General features: G+C 41.0%; 1 protein-coding gene across 1 annotated transcript in view; it reads right to left on the reverse strand.

Moving 5' to 3' along the window:
- Positions 1 to 25,322, reverse strand: part of zc3h12b (zinc finger CCCH-type containing 12B) — an 88,457-nt gene extending 63,135 nt beyond the window's left edge. The window contains exon 1 of the mRNA XM_067997114.1: positions 25,135 to 25,322. Within this exon, the coding sequence (XP_067853215.1) occupies positions 25,135 to 25,305 (171 nt within the window). The 5' untranslated portion in view covers positions 25,306 to 25,322. The remainder of the gene's footprint in view (positions 1 to 25,134) is intronic.
- Between the last annotated feature and the right edge of the window lie 354 nt (positions 25,323 to 25,676).

Here is a 25,676-nt window from a genome sequence, read left to right on the forward strand (position 1 = left end):
TGATCTATGACAAAGTGATCTGTCTGTTTGGTTTAATGGCCTTTTTTCTTAAAATTTTGTCAGTAAGCATTGTTGCCACTGTGAGATTAGAAACACATCACAAAGAAAGAAAGAAAGAAAGGAAGGAAGGGATTAAAAGATTAAGAATAGGAGTGATCCAAAAAAATATGTAATTGGCAGATGAATTTCAAGTGTGAGGTGGTGCATTTTGGTAGGAAGAATAAGGAGGCCACATACTGCTTGGGATACAGGAGCAAATGGATCCAAGGGTACATGTACACAAACCACTAAAAGTAATGACACAGGTTAATAAGGCTATAAAAAAGGCAAATCAAGCACTGGGGCTCATTTCTAGAGCGATAGAATTGAAAAGCAGAGAAGTTATGTTAAATTTGTATAGAACCTTGGTTAGATCACACTTGGAGTACAGTGCACAGATCTGGTCTCCATATTATAGAATGGATATAGTGGCATTGGAGAGGGTTCAAAAAAGATTCACAAGGATGATACCAGAACTGAGATGATATTTTTTCTTATTCATTCATGGGATGTGTGTGTCGCTGGCAAGGCCAGCATTTATTACCCATCCCTAATTGCCCTTGAGAAGGGGGTGGTGAGCCACCTTCTTGAACTGCTGCAGTCCTTGTGATGAAGGTTCTCCCACAGTGCTGTTAGGTAGGGAGTTCCAGAATTTTGACCCAACGATGATGAAGGAACGGTAATATATTTCCAAGTCAGGATGGTGTGTGACTTGGAGGGGAACGTGCGGGTGGTGATATTCCCATGCACCTGCTGCCCTTGTCCTTCTAGGTGGTAGAGGTCGCGGATTTCAGAGATGCTTTGGCGAGTTCCTGCAGTGCATTTTGTAGATGGCACACAATGCAGCCACAGAGTGCTGGTGGTGGAGGGAGTGAATGTTTAGGGTGGTAGATGGGGTGCCAATCAAGTGGGTGGCTTTGTCCTGGATCATATTGAGCTTCTTGAGTGTTGTTGGAGCTGCACTCATCCAGGCAAGTGGAGAGTATTCCATCACACTCCTGACTTGTGCCTTGTAGATGGTGGAAAGGCTCTGGAGAGTCAGGAGGTGAGTCACTCGCTGCAGAATACCCAGCCTCTGACCTGCTCTTGTAGCCACAGTATCTATATGGCTGGTCCAGTTTAGTTTCTGGTCAATGGTGACCCCCAGGATATTGAAGGTGGGGGATTCAGCAATGGTAATGCCGTTGAATGTTGAGGGGAGATGGTTAGAGTCTCTCTTGTTGGAGATGGTCATTGCCTGGCACTTGTCTGGCACAAATGTTACTTGCCACTTATCAGCTCAAGCCTGGATGTTGTCCAGGTCTTGTTGCATGCGGGCATGGACTGCTTCATTATCTGAGAGATTGCGAATGGAACTGACCACTGTGCAATCATCAGTGAACATCCCCACTTCTGACCTTATGATGGAGGGAAGGTCATTGATGAAGCAGCTGAAGATGGTTGAGCCTAGGACACTGCCCTGAGGAACTCCTGCAGCTGAGATGATTGGCCTCCAACAACCACTACCATCTTCCTTTGTGCTAGGTATGACTCCAGCCACTGGAGAGTTTTCCCCGATTCCCACTGACTTCAATTTTACTAGGGATCCCTGATACCACACTCGGTCAAATGCTGCCTTGATGTCAAGGGCAGTCACTCCCACCTCACCTCTGGAATTCAGCTCTTTTGTCCATGTTTGGACCAAGGCTGTAATGAGGTCTGGAGCCGAGTGGCCCTGGCAGAACCCAAACTGAGCAGGTTATTGGTGAGTATGTGCCGCTTGATAGCACTGTTTGCGACACCTTCATCACTTTGCTGGTGATTGAGAGTAGACTGATGGGGTGGTAATTGGCTGGATTGGATTTGTCCTGCTTTTTGTGGACAGGACACACCTGGGCAATTTGCCACTGTCTGGTAGATGCCAGTGTTGTAGCTGTACTGGAACAGCTTGGTTAGAGGCATGGCTAGGTCTATCAGAAAAGGCTAAACTGGCTGGAGCTCTTTTCTCTAGAAAAGAGAATGCTGAGGGCTGACCTGATAGAGGCCTTTAAGAGAATGAAAGGGTTTGATAGGGTAGACATAGAGAACATTTTTCCACTTGTGGGGGAGTCCAAAACTAGAGGTCATAAATATAAAATGGTCGCTAATAAATCCAATAGGGAATTCAGGAGAAACTTCTTCACCCAAAGAGTGGTAAGAATGTGGACCACGATACCACAAGGTGTAGTTGAGGCAAAAGCATAGATACATTTAAGGGGAAGCTAGATAAGCACGAGGGAGAAAGGAATAGAAGGATATGCAAATAGGGTTAGATGAAGTCGGGAGGGTGGAGGCTCGTGTGGAGTATAAACACCGGCATAGATCAGTTGGACCAAATGGCCTGTTTCTGTGCTGTAGTTTTGATGTAATTCGATCGAAAAATCAAAGCCAGAAGAAAAGCCTAAGCTATTATACTGAAATTATCAATTTTAAAAGGAGTATTTGAATAAAGTAACTGGTCTGTATTTACTTTTCCTTTTTCACATGTTTTCTCCCTTACTGAGGTATACTTCCACCGACATTGGCAACCCTCCCTCCGGTATCTCCCGAGGCCGCATTCTTAATGCTGTGCGAGGCAATAAGTGAGTGTCATGAGGTTTTAATCATGGGGATTGAAACAATATTGTATAATGCTGACAAGTTATGGGATAGCATGCAGAGTCTATCTGCCAAATAAGTAATCCATGTGGTTTATGAAGTCTGAGGGTACAGACTTCTGCAGTTCTGTTCCTTAAGAGAAACTTTATTTTTAAATTGGATAGTAGTGTCTTCACGAATTATGAATATGTTTGTGAAAACCCTGATGTTGCCTTCTGTATGAGTGGAGACATCATTGCTGGGGGATCATATTTAAGTCAGATTCCATCCTTTATCAACATGCACTTTCAGGTCAGAATCATCCATTAATGATCAGAAGCAGTAGCTCAGGTCAATTTCCCTTCATTAACCTGCGAGCCGCTGAGGCCAATTGAAGTAGCTCTACCAACACCACACCGGAGATCAAGTACAGTCCACAGATCAAACCTGGGACCTTCCTGGTCTGTATGGCTTAGTCACTCACTGCCTTAACCAGATGAGCTAAGGGCAGAGGTTCTACTAGAAATTCATAACTAATGAAGGTACTTCCACCCATTAGATTCAAATTTTTTAAAGTTTCTATTGAGAGAGTACTGCAGTGATATTCAAGCTACAATACATGGTGATATCAGTGCAGCAATGAAACGTCTTGGATTGTTTTTCCAAATTAAAGATGCTGGGCGCTAAATTGGGCTGTGTAGCGCCCATTGTTTCGGCGCTACGCGGCCTCTCAGACATCCAAGATGGCGTTTTGGATGCGCGTGCACGTTTCCTGCGTGACATGCGCCAGACGCCATCTTGGTATAGGAGATGGCGCAGGTAACGAACACTGGATTCATGTAAAGTAGGGAGAAAATGGCTTCAATCAGTGTGCAACGCTGATTTAAAGTGATAGACAACATTTTGGGACTTAACGCTCAACTCAACGCACAGTCTTAACCCCAACCATTTGAACGTGTCTTGGAGTGCCTGGAGGACCCCCAACAGCGCTATTTAAAGGGACCATGCAGGATTTACAGGCTAGTGGCTGGATTATTGCTTCTGGCTGCCAAGACATTTGTAACTGTTATTGGAGGTCTCCTAGACTTGAATACTAGGACGCGGGGACATAGCCTAACATTTTGAGCCAGTACGTGCAGGGCTGAAGTTAGGAAATGCTTCTACACGCAAAGGGTGGGAGACGTTTGGAACGCTCTTCTGCAGACACCAGTTGATGCTAGTTCACGTGTGAATGTTAAATCTGAGATTGATAGATTTCTGTGAACCAAGGGTATTAAGGGATATGGGGCTAAGACGGGTATATGGAATTAGGTCACAAGTCCACCATGATCTCACTGAATGGCGGAACAGGCTCGAGGGGCTAAATGCCACTGCCACTTGCTGCCTCTTGCTATGCGCCACCTTCTCCTGCAAGAAAGCGTGACGTGTGACTGGATGATGTGCCTGTCATGGTTGAATAGTTGCCAGTGTGTGTGGCCTGTGAGTTGTGGGTGGGCAGCTTGAAACAGTGATAATGTGCAAGGGTGAGAGGAAGCATCTGATTGGAAGAGATGAGTACTGATGGAAAGAGTTTATTGGTATGTGGGGGATGGGGGGTGTAGTGCATGGTGCAGTTGGTAGGAGACGCCACTTGACTGTTGACCTCACTCACCTTGACCACTCATGTCAAAGCATTGAACTTCTGCCTGCACTGCACCATTTTCATGATGCTGTGCGCCTGGCATTGACTTCGTCCCCCGCTGCCTTCCACTGCCTTTTCAGTATATGTCTGGAGGGCATCTTGCCACCCACCCCACCCCCCGCCCCCCGCAGATATTGGATGTCCCTCCTTCTGTCCACCTCTTGCACCCAAGGTCTCTAGTACATCAGCAGAGAACCTTGGTGCACGCACTCTCACAGGCCTGGTACCAACTCAGATCAGCAGATTGGTGAGGTCTGGCGTGCAGATTGGAGGATATGGGATTAAGTAGTGCGCAACCTTTATTCAATGTTTTAACATAACTCATCAGTTTGTAAGCATAGGAACGGGAGCTGCATCTGTGTTTTACGTGTGCGATGTCTGATCTCCGTTCAGATTCCATGCAGACAGTAAACTGTTATTTTCAGCAAATAACAGGTACCAGCTACCTTTTTAAGAGATTTCTAAGACACATCTTCCCTTTAAGATATTGAGCTCCCTCTGGTGGTGGAAAGTGCAAATTGCACTGATTCCATGTGCAAGGCCTGGAAAGGAATGCTGATTGCAGGTAAGTGCTCCGGTGGGTCCAAACTTGCGTCCTGCCTGCGCAGGGGCCATATGGTGCGTGGTAATAGCATATCACGCTACCTGCGTCCAAAAACGGCCCCTATCAAATTTTTCCCCCGCTATATAAATACAAATTCTTGTTATTGCTGCTCACCAATTTCCCTATTTCAGCCACCTTACTGGCCAGTCCTTTCCTCCTCCATCCCCCTCCCCGACTGTTAACTCAGGTGAATTAGATTAATGTCCTGTTTGACCCTGAGCTGAGTTTCAAATTTGTGACCTATAGTGACAAAAATGTACATTGTCTGTATAAAATTTTTGATTTTAATTCTTTATTAGAAACAACATGAGATGCAGGGGATTTCTCAACACAAAAGCCATCAGCTAAGACACTAGACAGGCTGACTGGGTGCAAGTTTCTAATGATAGCACAATGAGATCTCTAAGGTATGAATTGTATAAGTAACCAGAGACACGCATTCAATCAGAAGCATCCTTGCCATTGTCCAAAATTGGCTTATCCATTCAATATTAATTAATAAAAATGCAGCCTGCTGTGGATGGAGGTTGATCTAATGTAATTATGAGAAATGCAGTCATCCATTACCTTTCTTTCAGTATAACTTCAAAGGAGTTTGAATTATATTTCTGTGGGTAAGTTTGTGTGGGGGAAGAACGAAGCCTCAATATTAGCTTTCCAGCCAGAGAAGAGCTCTGTGTTTTAAGCTTTGTACCAATCAGCAGAACACTGAGACTGTGACATGCTCTACAGCACAATAAACGAGCTTATATTTTAAGGTCAATATTTAGCAAGAAAGTGAGTGGCGTATTTATTACTTTATGCATTGAGGAGGGTAGTGGAATGTATGATTCACTGTTTTATGTTTACTCTTCAGTCACCCATTTCATTTAAATAAAATCACTTATTGGTTCAGTGCTTGAGTTGGTCCGATTAAGAACGTATGTTCAGTCTACTTTTCAAAGGGAGGATCATGTGATACATTCCAGTAGCTGATGTACAGAGTAAGGGTTCTCTGTTATATTCCAGAGGTCTAACTGTCACTTACCTAGATACTGGGCAGAAAAGGTATATTGTGTGCATTACCCCCGCCCTTCCTCTGCTTCACCATCAGTGGCACAGTCTTTAGCCATCTCAATCTTAACCTCTATAACTCCCTCCCTAAACTCCTTCACCATGCTACTTCTTTAAAAACCTATCTTTTGGTCATCTCACTTAACTCTTCTATTACTGCTTCAACATCACTTTCTCCTCTGTAAAGCACTTTGGGACATGCTGTGTGTTAAAGATGCTGTATAAGTGCAAGTTGCTGAGTGTTGAACAATTTTAACGCCCACCATGTGGTATATTAAATGTGTTGTGCTAACTAGAAAATTAGCTGAGTTCAAGGTTTCCATAGAGGTATTTTTGGGGAAATACTCAATGCATCAGTAACACAGGTTTCTTCTGGTAATACATGCACAGTAACTTATTCCCCTCAATTCTCTCCTTTTACTGTAGATCTTGACTCTTGCAGTATGGTTTCATGGCCACCAGTTGCCTTCCAGTACTTTGCCATTCTTTATGCAAGAGATCAAACAATGGGAGCTGGTTTATTATTCAACCATGGGAGGAGTAAATTTTCAAAATCGGGAGAGATGTATAACAGGCAGTTGATTCGATATCACCCGTTTTACACTATCACCCAAAGTCAAAGTTCCCCCCCACACAGGGGTCACTAGATACTGATTAGAAACAGGAACCCTGACTCAAGGTTTTCCTCTTCTTGGGTCAAGGGAGCTAATGCTAATTGTAGTATCCCTACCACCTCCCTGACCGAGATCAGCTAACTCAGCACAGTTCTCTATTCTTTTCAATTAGCTGAGTACTGTATTGAAATCCAAACTTCCTAATGTAAATACCATGAAATTCTGGCTTGCAAGCAGAAAACAGAAACAACTAACAGTTGCCTAGGTTTCATACTTAAAAACAAAAACTTGTCTCCAATCCAAGTATCACCATGCAGTTCCACTTGAGGTGACAACAGACAGAAGACAGAAACAAATAATTATAAGGAAGTTGGACTCACTAATTGCAAAATTTCCTCTATCACTCCTCTGACAAAAGGTCTCTACCCAAAATATTAAGATCTTTTTTCACTTTTCAGATGCTGACAGACTTCTGCACAGGTGGCCTGATCTTACACCTGCCCATTCGATTCTATCATCCAGCCACATTCTTCTTTGCCTGATCTTTTACCATCAACTTTTTCAGACAGTAACTGCCCCAATAACTTTCATCGTGGCTCCTTAATATGTCCACACTTTGTCATATTTTTCATTATAATCTTCTTCATTACTTCTATATTTTCTGTACCAGTTCAAGGGCTATTTCATTAGCCATTCTTCTTTTATTTATAGCTAATTATTCTCAGTCATGCCTTTTTGTTAACCATCAGGACCACATGTATAGAACAAATGAAATCAGCACTGAAGAAAGGTGAAGAATAATGATAATGAACACCATTAGAAAACTAGTAAAGTGAAAAGAGATGCAGACAGAAACAGGAACAAAACCCAGTAGGGATTCTCAAAAGGAACCAGTTAGAAAAGAAAAATACAAAAAAAAAATAAGATTCAGCAGTAAAACTAAAAGGATAGAAATAATTGCCCAATTTCTAAGGTTTGTGATAAAGCACGCTGGTGGCAAAAGGAGCCTTGTTTTGCATCTAGCTTTGGAATAACTGATCTAGGAGTGCTGCATGCAGATATTGGGTGATCTGAAGGGAAATTACCCAGCACTAGCATTCCTCAACTCAATAAGCACAAAATTCACAAAAACAAAACAAAAAACAGAGAACAATATCACCCAGCTGAAAGTTGTGCTGAGAGTTTTCCAGGATTGGAAAAAGCAATATATAAAACACACCAACATATATCTCTATACTGCTAATTAAATACAAATTGGATAGTCAACAAATGTACACTGAAGCAGCAGCAATGATGATTTGACTTATCAGAGTCCCTTCATACAAAATATTTTCCCTTCTTACACAGATGAGATTTGGGTAAAAATATCCTGATAGCCAGCCACAGATAAGAAGCATTCAGACTTACGGTGTATCCTACTAATATGAAAGTGTTAAGCAGATCAGTTAAAAGATGACTACTCAGCCTCCAAACACAGAGAAACAAATGAGTAGGAATTCTTTTATAAGAATAGAAAGATAAACATTTTTTTGCTGGAAGCAACAAATAAATTCCTTTGCAATCCATCATTCGTGTCCTTTCCTATCCAGACATCACCGTGGGAAAGAGGAAAGCAGTAACTGTCCAGGAGGAAGACAATGTGGAAGAAGAGCCTAAAATCTAAACAAAGTAACTTGACCACACCCACCCAGCATAGTAACTGAACAACCAAAATGTGTCTTGGACAAGATGAATAAATGGCTTTACAAGAATGAGTGAAAGAGAACAATAACAGCCAACCACACCATGAACACATTTCCCATGATGCTATGTCATATTTGTCCACAGACGTCTTGGGCAGTCTGGAAGACGATGGTTTTACAGCGCCAACAACAACCATCACCATTGGACACTTATGATTCCTTTTTATCTTCTTTATGTGTACGTAACAAATTTCCAGTTCAGTGTGCAATTCATGGCTATAACATTCTGACTTGGCCCCAATCTGACATTTTGGGGTGGATATTAAGCCCCCTATGACAGGCAAAAATTGGGGAACGCATCCCCAACCTGCCACGTACGTGCCCATTGCCGTTTTTATGGCGACGGGTTGCGAGATATATGTGTGTCCCATCTTGGTGAGGCGGAACACTTCATTATAACATTTAAATTAGGCTCCCACATTGCATTTGGGAAATGGAGACGGGAGCAGCCAGCTCCAGAAGGTAAGCACTTTTTGTGGGTCAGGAGGAGCAGCAGTGCTCCCCCCGGCCCCTCAAGCAAACCTTCTGCCGATCACAGCCTCTCCTCACTGCCGTGATCGGCAACCCTCCCCCTCCGACCCTCTATCGCTGGCCTGCCCTGAGATCTGCCGACCCCTCTACCCTCCCAACCCTTAATCTTGCCCTCCCTCACTACCAGTTGCTGGGCTCTTTTCACGACCTCCCCCCACCACCACCACGAGCTCCAATACCCACTTTCAATCTGGTTGGCTCCGAGCGGGAAACAGAATACAAAAATGATAATGAAGCCCTGCCGTTAAATTTGGCAGGACCTCCCCGCTCCTGGGATTTCCAAGTCTCCACCCCACCCCCCCGCTACTGGGCTCCCCGCTCCCTCCCCGCAAATTTCGGGGCCTTTACGTTTTACCTTGTAGTTGATCATTGAGATTGCAGTAAAGGTTTGGTCTTAGGCTTGGGCTTTTCTTGAAGTGATGACATTCCCCTTTCCCCCCAAGATTTACAATTTCTCTGGTTTGTGTACTGAGAATGCAGTTCCCTTGAGTGACTAATGGGAAGACACAAAGTAAATTCCACATATTTTAGCTTATGTAGCATCCTTAGTATGACCATGCATAGACAGATGCACAAGGTAAACTCTAGCACTCTCGCCTCGGAATTCAAGCCCCACTCCAGAGACTTGAGCATAATCTATGCTGACGTTTCAGTGCAATACTGAGGGAGTACTACACTGTTGGAGGTGCTGTCTTTCAGATGAGATGTTAAACCGAGACTCTGTCTGTCCTTTCAAGTGGATATAAAAGAATCCACAACACTATTTGAAGAAGAACAGGAAATTCTCCCAGTTTTCTGGCCAACAGTAATCCCTCAACTAACACCAAAACAGATAATCTGATTATTTATCTCACTGCTGTTTGTGGGACCGTGTTGTGTTCAACTTAGCTGCTGTGCTTCCCTACTTTACAACAGTGACCATACTTCAAAAGTACTTCATTGGCTGTGAAGTGCCTTGGGACATGTGAAAAGTGCTATATAACTGCAAGTTCTTTCTTTAATATTACTAATGTCTCCAGTGGCAGCCTGGAAGGAGCCCATTTCATAGCATTTCAGGCTGGTTGTGACCTTTACTGCCACTGGCAGTGCAATGCCTGTGGAGGAGGTGAGGCTGTAGCTTGTGATGCTGCAAGTGCCACAACTCAGCGAAGCCTCCACAAGCACTGCTCATGGGACAACTGGAAGTAGCAGCATCTCCACCTGTATATTTTGAGGTTCTAGTGGGTAGGTGGCATGCTATCCATACAGCCAGGCAACCCCCATTGCTCCTCCTTCTCTTCTTTCAAAAAGCAAAGATACAGGGAAAATTCCAATGGGAAACTCATTGTGCCCTTTCTGAAATGAAGGATGGAAAAAAAATGGCAACCCACCACAAATGGTACAAAGGCAGGTAGGAAACTACTTGGCAGCGGCAAAATAAAAATCACCAAAAATGAAGTCATAATTAAAGTTTCTGCAAATTCTACAAGTCTAACAGGTGGCCTCTTTAAATTGTCTTTTGCCTTTTCTCTAGTGCCCAGTAATCCTGGAAACCCCTTTTATACTGGCGTTATTAAGGTGCAAATAACAAAAAATGTGACAGCAGCACACCATTTTTATCTCATTTGCATATGGATGCTCAAAAAATGGACAGGTGCTTTCCCCAACCACCAGAAATGATAGCAAACAATGGGGTGGGTGTTAAAGTGGGTGGAGTTCCGGCTAAACTGAACTCCTGCCAATTTTCTACTCCCAGTCATCTGATCTACACCAGTACAATGGGTAGCTTTGAGCAGCAAATGCAGACTTGTATATACTGTCATTAAACAATCAACAAGCTGGCTAAATGCCTCTGCAAACAGAAACTGTATGAGGCTTTGATGACCCTATTTGAACAAACTATTATTTCTCTTGTGGCATTGCTTATGATATGTCAGCGGATACACTACATCACAACAGAACCATTATACTTTGTAATGCAATGGATTACATAATAATGTGGGGAGAGTTTACGTCTTGATAGCCTTTTCCTAATAAACTTAAAGGGACAGTCGTCCGCTGCTAAGATATTTTATGCAGTCTGTTCCCTTAAGGCCACAAAATGTACTATAAATAGGCACATCCTGAAGTCAATTGGGGGCTAATTGCAGTTGCTGTGGTATGATTATTCAGTTGTGATTTGTTGCTGCTTTATGAATGATATAAGTTAATAAGGTACAAGAGTAACATTGATCATGTGACATAAGTGTGACTTTCAAGCAAGGTGGACACAATATATGAAAGACCATATATTTAGACAGCTTTCAAGTTAGTTCATATGTTCCATGTGGGTTACAAATGAAACCACAAACTGTGCGGTTGTCTCATACATTTGGCTTCTTGAAATTGACACTTTCTCCACCTATATTAAAAGACTTAAATCCATAACCCCTTTAAACAAATGAGTGTTTGCTTTAATCTAAATCTGATTTATGGGTCATAGTTAAACCAGAGGAAGATTTTAAAAACACGCTAGTTGAGTGACCCATATCACTGACAATAGGAAATTTTATTTTACAATTCAAAATTTTTATTTGCTTTATATCTAAATAAGAACTGCCTTATAAAAGCGAGAACCACAATATATGGTAGACTCTTAATGCACTCTGAAGTGGGCAAGCAAACCACTCAATAGTAAAATAACTACTACGAAACAGGATCATAAAATTAATATTGGATAAATCTATCAGCATTGGATCAGGACAAGACTCGGGCAATGCCAGCCCTGCAAAGTCACTAACATCTGTGGACTGGTGCTCAATTTGGGAGAACCAGCTTGACATAGGTGTACTCACAAAATTATATCTATCAGCCAACATCCCAGACTCCTCCATCACCTTCCCAGTTATGTCCACTCCCATCGACAGGATAGATCCACAAGAGGTGAGGACCTGTCATGTCAGCGTGGCCCTGGAAGACCTCAAAACTGACTCTGAACCCCATTAAATCTCATGGCTTCAGATCAAACAAATTCAAGGAAACCTCCTGCTGATTACCACCTACTGTTCTCCCAGCAACTCATGAATCAGTAGTCCATGTTGAACACCACTTGGAGGAAGCAATGGTACAGAATGTACTCTAGGTGGGGGGATGTCAAGATATACCAAGAGTGGCTCAGTAGTACCACAACTGACTGAGCTGGCCGAGTCCTGAAGGACACTGCATCCCTCACTGCTTCATCACCGTCAAGCTTGCAAACCAATCCTGGTTCAATGGGGAGTGTAAACGTGCATACCAGCAGCAGCACCAGACATATCTTAAAATGAGGCACAAACCTAGTGAAGCTATAACACAAGGCAAGCTGCATGCTAACAATCAAAGGTAGGCCTTGGACAGAGGTAAGCGGTGCCACAACTAACGATCACAGCAAAGCTCTCTATGAAATGAAAAAATAAATGGCCCCACAATAAATAGAACATGTAAAATCACGGCAATAAAACATTTGGTTAAAACAAACAAAACTTGGGAGCTTGTTACACTACAGGCAAGTGGCCACAAAAGTTAACAATATGTCTTAGATAAGTTTCCTGAAGTCCTATATCAGCCTACAGTGGTTGTGCCACCTAGGAAAAAAAAATTCCATAGATTGGATATTAGTTAAGTGGGTAATGTTGTTAACAGCTTTTCCAGAAGAGAAAAGAAAAATAAAACAGAACTCATTTTTAATTTGAAGGTTCATTACTTACTCATACCAAAGCTTTAAAGATTGGCAAGGCATGTGAATAATGGCCATTTGGTAAGGTACTGGAAGACACCCATCATCCAAGGAACTTGGCAAGGCACAGCAAAACTCCCAGCAACATTCAAAGAATCAATGCTTTCAGAAAGGGAGAAGAGAAAATTGGAAAATTATCAAGAAGAAAAAAATTTATATGCTTAGGGTGACTGCTGGAAACTGCAACTGGGGTTGAAAAGAACATCATCGTGCTATGAACAATACTATCATGCAGAACAATAATAAGCATCAAAGCTCTGTACCAGAGCTATCCAAAACAAACCCATTCCCACGCTCCTCTTCCTCTGCTTCAAATGATTCATTACTCTTCCCTCAAAAAATGCAATGGTTTCTTCCTCAACTACTCCCTGTGGCAACACATTTCATTTTCTAACAGCTCTCTACGTAAAGAAATTTCTCCTAACCTTTCTCTTCACTGTTTAAGGACTCATATATATCTATCAATTTAAATTTAGTGAATTAAAAATCCAACACTAAACAGGAGGTGATTCGACCAAGATGTTCAGGCAGATAGATCTAGAACAACACAAATTTGCATTTATATAGCGCCTTTCACGACCTCGGGACGTCTCAAAGTGCTTTACAGCCAATGAAATACTTTTTGAAGTATAATGTAGGAAACACGGCAGCTAATTTTCACATAGCAAGGTCCCACAAACAGGATATGTATCCCCCATATCCAAGTTCTATCCAAATCATCAATATATACACCGAGAACAAAAAGTGAACCCAGCACTGACCCAAGGGGTACTTCGCTTCCAACCCTTTTCCTGTCCCAGAAACACCAATTTACCCTAACTCTTTGTTGCCTGTCATCAACCAACTTTCAATTCATGCTGCTACATTTCCTTTTGTACCATACACCTGCATTTTACTAACTAGCCCCTTGTGAGGCATCTTATCGAATGCCTTCTAAAAATCCATACACAATACATCTACCGCATTCCCTTTATCTATCCAATGCTTTCAGAAAGGGAGAAAAGAAAATTGGAAAATTGTCCAAAATTATTCAAAAAGCTATATTAAATTTGTCAAAGATGACCTGTCTTTAACAAATCCATGCTGGTTGTCCTTGATCAATCTATGCATTTCTAAATGCTCACTAATTTCATCTCAACTGTGGATTCTAAGAGTTTGTCCACAACTGATGTAAGACTAACTGGTCTACAGTTACCTGGTTTATTCTTCTCTCCCTTCTTGAACAAGGGTGTTACATCAACTACTCTCCAGTCCCACAGCACAAGTGGCATATTTAAGGAGGATTGAAAAATTGTAGCCCGAGTCTCTACAATCTCATCTCTGACTTCTTTCAATAGCCTACTGTGCAGCTATGAAGGCCCAGTGACTTATCCACTTTGAGATCTATTCATGTTTTCAGTCCTAATTCCTTTTCAACAGTTAGCTCTATCAATTGTTCCATATCCTCCTCTAATGCACCTATGGTCTCACTTCTGACGTCATTTGTAAAAACCAGTACAAAGTATTTATTTAATATCTCCGCTTTACCTTCATCCTCTACAACCAAACTCCGTCTTCACTCAGGTGGCCCTATCCTTTTTACTTTTATTTTTATAGGCTTATAAAAGCTGTTATTATTTTCTTTTATATTATCTGCTAGTCTTTTTTTCATATTCCCTTTTAGCCCTTCTAATCTCCCAACTACACTTTCTATATTCCTTATCACTACCTTTAGTACTGTAGCTCTAACTTTATCATATGCCTCCCTTTTAAGTTTCATTTTAATTTTAATCTCTCTATTTGAACACAGAATTTGATACTTGGATGCCACTCATTTCTGCCTTATAGGAATATATTTATTTTGTACATTTTGCATCTCATATTTGAAAATTTCCCACTGCTGATCTGACAACCTGTTTGCTAATTTTTCTGCAGTTAATTCGGGCTAGATCCCCTTTTATCTTACTGAATTTAGCCTTTTTCCAGTCCAATATCCTGATCTTCCACCCTTCATTACTGTTTACTATTCTTACATTGAACCTAATTAAGCTGTGGTCACCATTTCCCAATTATTCTACTCTCATATCAGTTATTTCCTCCACTTCATTTCCCAGAACTAAACCAAGCAATGCCTCTTTCCTCGTTGAATTAGAAACATACTGATCTAGGAAGCAGTCCTGAATGCATTCTAAAAAGCATTCCCCACTTTGACCACATGCATTACCTTGATTCCACTCTATCGTGGGATAGTTAAGATCACTTAATATTGTTGCCCTGTTGCTCTTACAATATCTCTCTGAACTATCTGCAGATCTTGACATCTATCTCATCTACACTGTTGGTGGACCTGTAATGCACACAGAGAATTGTACCATTTCTCTTCTATTTCTTAACTCTATCCATATGCATTCTGTCATAATACAACCCCCAAGACATCTTTACATTTTAGTGCTGTGATAGAATCCTTCACTAATACTGCCACCCAACTCCCCCTTTTTTGCTCTCCCTATTGCTCCTGAAAATGTTATAAGCAAGAATAGTATGTTCCCATCCTGTTCAAACTTAAGCCACATCCCTGCCATAGCTATTAAATCATATCCCTCCTTGGTTATTAAGGCATCTAAATCTCCAATTTTACCTTGAATGCTTTGTGTTTTCACGTACATAGCACTCAATCCTGTCTCTAATTTTTTGGAACATTTTCCTGGTTTTCTCATTTAAGTTTTGATATCTCCTGCCCTTTCTACAAGTGTTTTTATCTCTCAGTAGCTCATAGTCTATTCCTTCACCTTTCCCCTCTAACAACAACTTGCATTTATATAGTGCCTTTAACGTAGTAAAATGTCCAAAGGCGCTTAACAGGAGCGTTATCGAACAAAATTTGACACTGAGCCACATAAGGAGATATTAGGACAGACACATGTCAAGATCTGCAGAGAGTTCAGAGAGATATTAGGAGGATAATAGTATTTTATCACTATTTTTTCCAGCTATGCCTTCTGCTCCCAATCTTAGTTTTGTTAATCTAGTCATTAGTTCCAATGTGGCCCACAACTTTTGACTGCTCTCCCTCACTTTCAGATGCTTTTCCACCCATTCGATGATGTATTTCACCCTAAAACCAGGGAGGTAACATACCATCTGGGACTCCTGGCCATGGCTACAAAAAAGGCTGCCTCTACCACTGACTGTAGAATCTCTCACTACTATCACTCTCCTATTCTTGTAGTCTACCTGTCTCTCCCCAGGGAGCGGAATGTGAGCGAGGAGCCAAAAACAATACCTTTGGTCTTGTCACTCGTATGTAATTGGGTGTTGGACATGAAGCCTGATAGCATGGAGGATACTGTCGGGTCAAGAGAAGTTGTGGACAGATACAGCTGAATGTCAACAGCAGACATATGGAAGCTGACCCACTGCCTGCAGATGTCATCGAGGGGCAACACATAGATCAGGAAGAGGGGCCCCAAAGTAGATCCTGGGGGACTCTGGTGGTAATAACGCAGGGTCGGGAAGAGAAGTTTTTGCTGGAGATTTGCCAGCTGTGTTCAGACATGTCAGAATGGAACCATGCAAAGGCAGACCCACAAAACTGGACAAAAGAGCAATGTCGATGGAGGAAGATGGCGTGCTTCACTGTGTCAAACACAGGAGAAGTCAAGGAGGACAAAGAGGGATAATGTACCACAGTTGCATTCATAGAAGATGTTATTCATGACTTTGGCCAGAGCAGTCTCGGTGCTATGAGCAAGGAGGAAGCCGGACTGCAGGGATTTTAATATTAAATTTTGGGACAGATGGGCAAGGAGTTGGGAGATGACGACAAGTTGAAGGACTTTAGAGAGGAAAGGAGGTTAAAGATGGGCCTGTACTTGGAGGACAGATGGGTTGATAGTCATTTTATTGAGGGGAGGTAGTGATGGTGGTTTTGAAATGGAGAAGGATGGTGCCTGAGCGAAGAGAGCCATTAAGAATGTCATCTACCATGGAGAGCAGGAAGGGTTGTTGAGTGTTCAGCTCTTCCATGATTCAGTCAATAAGTTTGTTGCGTAAAATGTAGGGGCCCCAAAGCCAACCTTTGCATGGGGTCCCCGCAAGGAAAACACCGCTTCTGATAATAATTGGGGACTTTAGCTATTGTATAGCAGACTGGATAAAGAAAAAAACAAAAAGTTTGTATTTATATAGAGTCTTTCACATCCTCAGGATGTCAAAAAGCATTTCACAGCCAATTAATTACGTTTGAAGTTGTCTTGGTTGCTTTTTAGGCAAACGCAGCAGTCAATTTATGCACAGCAAGGTCATATAAACTGCAGCAAGATGAATAAATGCCCAGTTTATCTGTTTGGCTGGTATTGGTTGAGGGATGAATGCTGGCCTGGACACTGGATGAACTCCCTGCTCTTCTTTGAAAAAATGTCATGGGATCTCTTACATCAACCTGAACTGGCAGACAGGGTCTCAGTTTAACATCTCAGCCAAAAGACGGCACTTCTGACAATGTAGCACTTCCTCAGTACTGCATTGAAAAGTCAAGCCTAGATTATGCGCTCAAGTCCTAAAGCCTCAGGCTTGAACCTACAACTTTCTGATTGAGAGACAAAATTGTTACCACTGAGCCAAGCTGACAAAGGTTTATGGTCAAAATGAGGACATGTTCTTAAAATACACCCAAACTGTTTCCTTAATCAGTATGATGCATGTCTAACAAGGAAGGATGCAGTGCTAGATATGGTTCTTGGTAATGAAGCAGGACAAGTAATTGGCCTGAAGGTTGGAAAACACTTGGGAAATAGTGACCATAACTGAATTAGGTTCACATTGAAAATAAAAAAGGAGCCAAAGTAGAGGTGTTGATTGTAAATTATCTAATTTCAGAGGGATGAAAGGCGACTGAGCCCAGATTAATTGGCTAGAAAAAATGGTGCAATGAACAGCAGACCAGCAGCGGGAGATACAACAAGTGCTGGTTCTCTCAATCTCTGATCTCTCTCTGACCGATCTTACTCGCTATACTGGTCCGATGGGGTGCGACTGCCTGTTTGACGCAACTTTCGGAATGAACTTCCTGCCCCCGCAAGTGGGAGATATGGATGAAGTACAGGATTAATACATTTCAACCACAATAACAGAAATGCATCAAAAGTCTGGGTTCGATAGATAAATAAAGGTTAAAGCAAAAATGAGGTTCAAAATGAAGCCTATGATAAATATGGGGCGATAATACATAAGAAAAGTGAGAAACATAAAAAGTATAAAAATGAAGTAAGAAAGATTGGCAATCAACATAAAGGGAAATGGCAAGGCATTTTATACGCATATAAGTAAAAGAATAATCAAAGAAAGCATGGGACCAATCAGAAATGAAGAGGCCATCTTCTACTTCAGAGCGAGGGTATAGCAGAGATGCTTTGTCTCAGTTTTTACAGAGGAAAGTAAAAATCATACTGCAGTGATACCCAAGAAGGATGTGGATGAACTGCTACTGGAGATAACATTTCAAAAGGAAATGGTATTACAAATTGTTAACAGGACTGAAAGCAGAAAAGTCACCAAGCCAAGATGGTATGCATTCCACAATAATGAAAGAGATCCCCTAATTTTAATTTTCCACAGGAATGTTACCACAGAATGGAGTGTAGCAAATATTACAATTCTGTTTAGGAAAGGGATATGCCAAGAAATTATAGGCCAATTAGTCTTACCTCAGTTGTAGGTAAACTTCTGCAATCTATGATATCTGGAATGAAATTAGTCAATACTTAGAAAGGCATGGGCTAATCAGGGATAGTTGGCAAGGATTTTTAAAGGACAAGTCATACTTGACTGATTTATTTTCTTAGAAAATCATAGAGTGTATAAATAAAGGGAATGTGGTGAGATGTTCAGAAGATGGTTGATAAGGTGCAACATAAGAGACTTGTCAAAATTTAGGCACATGATATTAAAAAGATTGTAGCTACACAGACTGAAAGATAGCTAGGGGCAAAAAACAAAAAGCAGAGGTAAAGTGGTTAGTTTTTCGATTGGGAGGATGAGTACTGGCGTGCCCCAGTAATAAGTAATGGCATCTGTCCTGAGACCTCTTGATTGCCTATAGGCACAAGAGAAATTATATCAAAGTATGCAGACCAAACCAAAATATGTGGCATGACAAACTGTGAGGATGAATGCAGGAGATTGCAGGAACACATAGACAGATTAGCAGATGGGCAGATAGGTATCGGACAGTTCAATGCAGAGAAATTTGAAGTAGTTCATTTTGGGGAAAAGTACTCCCTAAACATGAGATAACAGTGTGGAAGAACAGAGAAATCTAGGGGTACAAATACATGGATTTTTAAAGGTCAGAATACAGCTAGAAAAGGGAAATGGAATTCTGGGTTTCATATATAGGGCAATAAATATAAAGGTATGGAAATATTGTTAGATTGGTACAAGACCTTGGCTACAGCTAGGGTATTGCATGTAGTTTTGGGTACCTCTTATAGGAAAAATATTAGAGCTATGGCAAAAGTACAGTGAAGAATCACTTTCACTACAGGAATAAGAGGTTATAGTTATAGTACTTTCACTGGAATAGAGATGGCTGAAGGGGAGCTAATAGTGGCTTTCAAAATTGCCTGCCAACTGTTGTTCTGCACATTACATGAGAGAAAGAAAAACAGACATATCTCATCACCACCACATGGTAACATCAGGCAGCACAGGTACTGCCAACAGCCATAAGAACCTGAAGACATTATTTGTGACAGTGTGGCAAGCTCTGCATGCTCAGGCTTCAAACATGACCCTCTGTCTGATGGCCAACACTCAACCAGATGAGCTACCTGGGATTCATGTTACACAAGACAGACAAAAGTTTAAGATTTCAAACAGTTGGATGGTGTATTGTATCATTCACTTTCGTCACTTAATTGAAATTATGAGACAAAAAGAGCAAGTATAAGCGTTGTGGTGGAAGATCTGGCTTATGGCTGCAGTAGTGTAAGTGAAGGTGCAAAAGTCCAAACACTTGCTTTTAAGTGTCTTTGAAATATGCTCTTTAATACTATTGGTCATTTTGGTGACAGTTCTCCCACTAGGATTAAAGTAGCATGGGAAATTGGGAAAAGCAGCACCTCTGATGAGGTAACAGAGAGGGTAGATGAGAGCAATGCAGTTGATGTGGTGTATATAAACTTTCAAAAGGCGTTCGATAAAGTGCCACATAATAGGCTTGTCATCAAGGTTGAAGCCCATGGAATAAAAGGGGCAATAGCAGCATGGATACAGAATTGGCTAAGTAACAGGAAACAGAGAGTAGTGGTGAACGATTGTTTTTCGGACTGGAGGGAGGTGTACAGTGGTGTTCCCCAGGGGTCGGTACTAGGACCACTGCTTTTCTTGATATATATTAATGACTTGGACTTGGGTGTACAGGGCATAATTTCAAAATTTGCAGATGACACAAAACTTGGAAGTGTAGTGAACATAAGGAGGATAGTGAAAGACTTCAAGAGGATATAGACAGGCTGGTGGCATGGGCAGTAACGTGGCAGATGAAATTTAACACAGAAATATGCGAGGTGATACATTTCGGTAGGTAGAATGAGAAGAGGCAATGTAAACTAAAGGGCACAATTCTAAAAGGGGTACAGGAACAAAGAAATCTGGGGGTATATGTACACAAATCGTTGAAGGTGGCAGGGCAGGTTGAGAAAGCGGTTAAAAACTGCTTTATCCTGGGCTTTAAAAATAGAGGCATGGAGTACAAAAGCAAGGAAGTCATGATGAACCTTTATAAAACACTGGGTTCAGCCACAACTGGAGAATTGTGTCCAGTTCTGGGCACTGCATTTTAGGAAAGATGTGAAGGCCTTAGAGAAGGTGCAGAAGAGATTTACTAGAATGATTCCATGGATGAGGGACTTTAGTTATGTGGATAGACTGGAGAAGCTGGGGTTGTTCTCCTTGGAACAGAGATGGTTGCGAGGAGATTTGATAGAGGTATTCAAAATCATGAAGGGTCTAGACAGAGTAGACAGAAAGAAACTGTTCCCATTGGCAGTGCCCAGAGGACATAGATTTAAGGTGATTGGCAAAAGAACCAAAGGTGACATGAGGAAAAACTTTTTTACACAGCAAGTGGTTAGGATCTGGAATGCACTGCCCGAGGGGGTGGTGGGGGCAGATTCAATCATGGCCTTCAAAAGAGAACTGGATAATTACGTGAAAGGAAAAAAATTGCAAGGCCACGGGGATAGGGCAGGGGAGTGGGACTAGCTGGATTGCTCTTGCATAGAGCCGGCACAGACTCGATGGGCCGAATGGACTCCTTCCGTGCTGTAACCTTTCTATGATTCTATGATTAGGCATTGACTTAACTCTGTTGCCTGGTTTCAAACCCATCCTAGACTGATGGGATAAAAGTCTGCTCTGTCTGCTGGCTGTAGGTGTTCTACATGAAATGTATTTGGGATACTCTCTATCCCGTTTCTAGTGCCATGAGTTTCTGAAGCACAAATCTGCCTTCAACTGACACTAAAATGGTGATCTTAGTCAGAACCTAGTGTAGTAAATGGAAAATAAACATCACCTTGATGCAGTAGTCCTGCAAGAAGACATTAATAAACTTGCAGAATGGGCGTGTAATTGGCAAATGAATTTCAATATAGTTAAGTGTGAGGTGGCATATTTTGGTAGGAAGAATAAGGAGGCCACATACTCCTTGGAAAATAAGAGTATAAATGGGGTAGAGGAACAGAGGGATCTGGGGGTACAGATATACAAATCACTAATAGTAGCGATGCACGTTAATAAGGCCATAAAAAAAGCAAATCAAGCACTGGCGTTCATTTCTAGAGCGATAGAATTGAAAAGCTGAGAAGTTATGTTAAACTTGTATACAACCTTGGTTAGACCACACTTGGAGTACTGTGAACAGGTCTGGTCTCCATATTATAAAGAAAGGATTTAGAGGAATTGGAGAAGGTGCAAAAAAGATTTACTACGATGGTACCAGAACTGAGAGGTTATACCTAGCAGAAAAGATTGAACAGGCTGGGGCTCTTTTCTCTAGAAAAGAGGCTGAGGGGTGTTCTGATAGAGCTCTTTAAGATTATGAAAGGGTTTGATGGGGTAGACATAGAGAAGATATTTCCACTTGTGGGGGAGACCAGAACTAGGGGCCATAAATATAAGATAGTCACTAATAAATCCAATAGGGATTTCAGGAGATTTTCAGAGAGTGGTTAGAATGTGGAACTTGCTATCACAAGGAGTAGTTGAAGCGACTAGCATAGATGCATTTAAGGGGAAGCTAGATAAACACATGAGGGAGCAAGGAATAGAAGGATATGCTGATAGGGTTAGATGAAGTAGGGAGGGAGGAGACTCGTATGGAACATAAACACCGGCATGGACCTGTTGGGCTGAATGGCCTGATTCTGTGCTGTACATTCTATGTAGTAGCAGGTGGTCTTCTTAGATTGGAACTGAGCTACATTGATGTGAAGGAGTACAGGGAGTTTTAATGAACTAGGAAATGATTGATGTTGACATCGGAGGTATGAAATGGAAAATGTGCCATTCCCCAGCATTAACACACCTCACTTTGATGAGCACAAGACTCAACAAAAGAAAATAAAAATAAGATTGTAGTACACATACATGTTCATGAGTAAATAAAAAACAGAAAGAGGGCAAAGATTGGGAGAAATGTGAGACAAACAGTTTCGCCAAAGTGAAAATGCATCATGAAAAATTACCTCTTTTAGATAGGACATGTCCGAAAAGTTTACTAGAAGAATTATTTAAGATTTATCCATCAATGGGGGAGAAACAGGGAGAAACCTTACTAACCCCTCAGTTCTGCTAAATTCAAACGGTTGAATGCAGGATAGAAAAATATAAATGGTAACAGTTACACAGTGGACAGTGGAGCAGACAAGAGAGGACGTTATTGAGGATTTACGTGGGCTACGTTAACTGCCTTTAAAAATCATATTTGTTGGACGTTTTGGAAATCTGTGATTTTTACTGAACACATTACTTATAGTTTAAATGTGAAATCTCACAGAAGAACTTTTTGATTGTTTCTGTGTTCGCAGAAGCAGATTTGGAAGAGTTTGTACACTTTTGCCACAATCTGAAATGTGTTGTTTCTGCTGACTGATAACTTCTCAGAGCAGTATTTCTACAATCCTAAAGTATTTCCACCCAAGCTTGGTGTCACTTAATCACTTCCTGGTTTACCTAATTTTCTTTTAATGTTTCAACCTCAGTGGTGTCATGCATCATAGACCTTCACCTTTATTTCTCAATAAAACAGTTAATATTTTATAACAATAAAGCATGCACATTATTTCACAAATGATCTTCAAAACATTTCTGAACGAAAACCCAACACAGCAGTTAAATAATTTCTCCATTCACAGCCTTCTGAATAAAAAGTAATCCATTTTGTGCCAAACATTTCTTTTTGTTTCATCAATTTGCAACTCAGCAAAGCCCAAGTCCCTCCAAGACTTGAACACTGCTCCCAAACCAGGGGTTTTACCAGCATGTTTCTGTCTCTCATAGATAAGATCAAATAATTAATACAAATCCTGCCAATATTTACTTCTGAGAATCCAATACTCATCTGCTTTAAACAGAAAGTGGTGTTTAGAAAAAGAACTTTAACAAAAATGAAACCAGACTTCATTGTAGTCAACGTACAGAGGCCGGCTCGTCCAAGACTTCGAAGCGTACTAACCATTGCACCACAAAAGATGACACTACTTTGATTTATTTTTACAGGGCCTGCCAAAAATTATTTTGTTTACCATCTGGGGAAGCTGACTGCACCTCAGTCCAGTTCCCCCGATGTTGAAGGCAAATCAGTACCCATGGAACTCATAAGTTATCGTGCAGTCTCTAACTCATTCTTTCACAGGACTTCAAAACTGCAGAACTCCTCGTCTCTTTCTTTGCTTCTACAGTCCTCAAGCATTTAAACCCAAGTTCGGTGTCACTTAATCACTTCCTGGTTTACCTAATTTTCTCTTACTTTTTCAACCTCAATGGAGTTGTGCACCATAGGCCTTCATCTTTATTTCTCAATAGAACAAAATGCCAATAAGGCAATTTTGTATCCAGGCAGATCCAGTGTTCTAGTTGCTTTAAATAAAAAGTGGTGTTGAAAAAAAACCTCAGAAATGGTGAACTGCTGTTAAAAAATTAAGTTTTAGTACATGCTGTAGTTGAGTTCCAATACATGGAATCATCTATTTGAATTTTAAGTAAGTTCCTTGATTTCGCCACATTCCTAGAACACAGGAACTATCAGAACACTACAAGGAATGAATACCCACATGCCAGACTATTTGACCACAGGACTTTAATGAGCTAATCGCTCACAGTTAAAAATACTGATTGATGGGTTTTTTCTGTAATGGTAAAGCATTTACGCTTGACTACTAAACAGATATAAAATTCCTACCATCACTGATACTAAGAACAAAACCTCATAATCAACTGAAATAGTAAACTGTTTTCAGTGTAACAATGGAAACTAAAATGTATAGTTTTGCACCACTGACAAAATAATTCAACCTTTTAATGTATGCTACTTCACACTGAAAAATAATAATGATTAGAATAACATAAAGTCTATCTGATTTTGAACCTTATGCAATCAAAAATTGTTCTGATTTGTTTTACAACTAAAGTACAGTAACAATAGTGAACACATCAGGCCACAAATCACCTCATCCTCAGGCCTTAAACAAAATAAACCCATCATCTGTTAGTGTGCAAAACTCCATTACTTAGTTCTTAGCAACAGTGTAATTACATTCCCTCCCAGAACATTTCTCTCCCTTTATCTATTCATAGATATGAAGTTTTGAAAAGTCATCACCCACTTCCACTTTTTGCAGCATTCTCAATTTGATTTTTGATTTACTTTTTCTGAATCTTAGTGAATAAAAAAATCGGAAAGCCAACCTTCATAGTTATTGTTATCAAAATGTTTTTTTAAAACAGTTTTTAATTATACGAGACAGGATAACCAGCTACATTCAAACTATTAGCTAGTTAAAACACTATAATTGATTGTAATATTTCAAAGGTTGGGTTAACCCATCTTTTCATTCACTTTGATTTACAAAGGTAACTAAATAAAAAAAACTTGATTTTCTGAAGCATACATTTTGAATAATTTCAAACGAAATCTGAAAGAGATGCAAAATTAACAGTGTTATATCAAATTAATAAATATTTACCTTCATCCTAATAAAAATAAAGTATTTTTCTTTCACTAAATATATTGCCTTTTCCTCCAGCTCCTCAAGTACAAAGCCCAAAATCCAGCAATAACCAACAGCAAAGGCCTGGATGATTTATATAGCACAAAAGGCCCTGGTGGTGCTACTTGTACGTCTCATAGCAACAAGTGCAGTTTCATATCTCTCTCCCCCTCACGCACATCAAACCTTGGCACACAATTTCAAAAAAATATAATTAAAGAGTTAAAATGAATAAGTAAATGATAATTTTAGAAATACGTCAGTTTTAATGTATTTTTCTGCTATACTCACCTTTGCTTTCCTGAGCCCCTCTTGTGCCTCTGCTGCCTGGTCTATGTGGACCCATCTGCTACTCTCTGCCGCAGGCCCAGCGCTGATTCTCACCCTGAAGAGCCTCTCTATGTGAGGGATGAGGTTCTCCAGCCTAGCGCTGGCACTCAATGGGATCACGAAATCCAACATTATCTTCCTCTTACCTCGATCCCGTAAACGGGGGCTTTTTATTCAAAAGATGACAGCTCAAAAAAAAAACAGATCCGCATTCAAACCCCCTCTCTTTCTCTCTGCTCTGTTATAACTACAGCAGGAAACAGTTGATCCTCTGCCTCTGCCTCCTCCTCCTCCTGCTCTTCCCCTCGCTGCTACCTCGCTCGTTCATGATCCTGCGTCTCTTTCTCCCTGCCTTTTTTCTATTTTCTTCGATACTCGATACTTCCCTCTACAGGCTCAAAATGAGCTTCCTTTGCCTATTTGTTTACAACCCTATGTATTGACTTGCCCCTTTTTGCTTGGCCATTGGCCAACTACTATACGTAGATTTTATTTAAACCTCA

This window comes from Heptranchias perlo, chromosome 15, assembly GCF_035084215.1.
Source record: "Heptranchias perlo isolate sHepPer1 chromosome 15, sHepPer1.hap1, whole genome shotgun sequence".
Classification (NCBI taxonomy): domain Eukaryota; kingdom Metazoa; phylum Chordata; class Chondrichthyes; order Hexanchiformes; family Hexanchidae; genus Heptranchias; species Heptranchias perlo.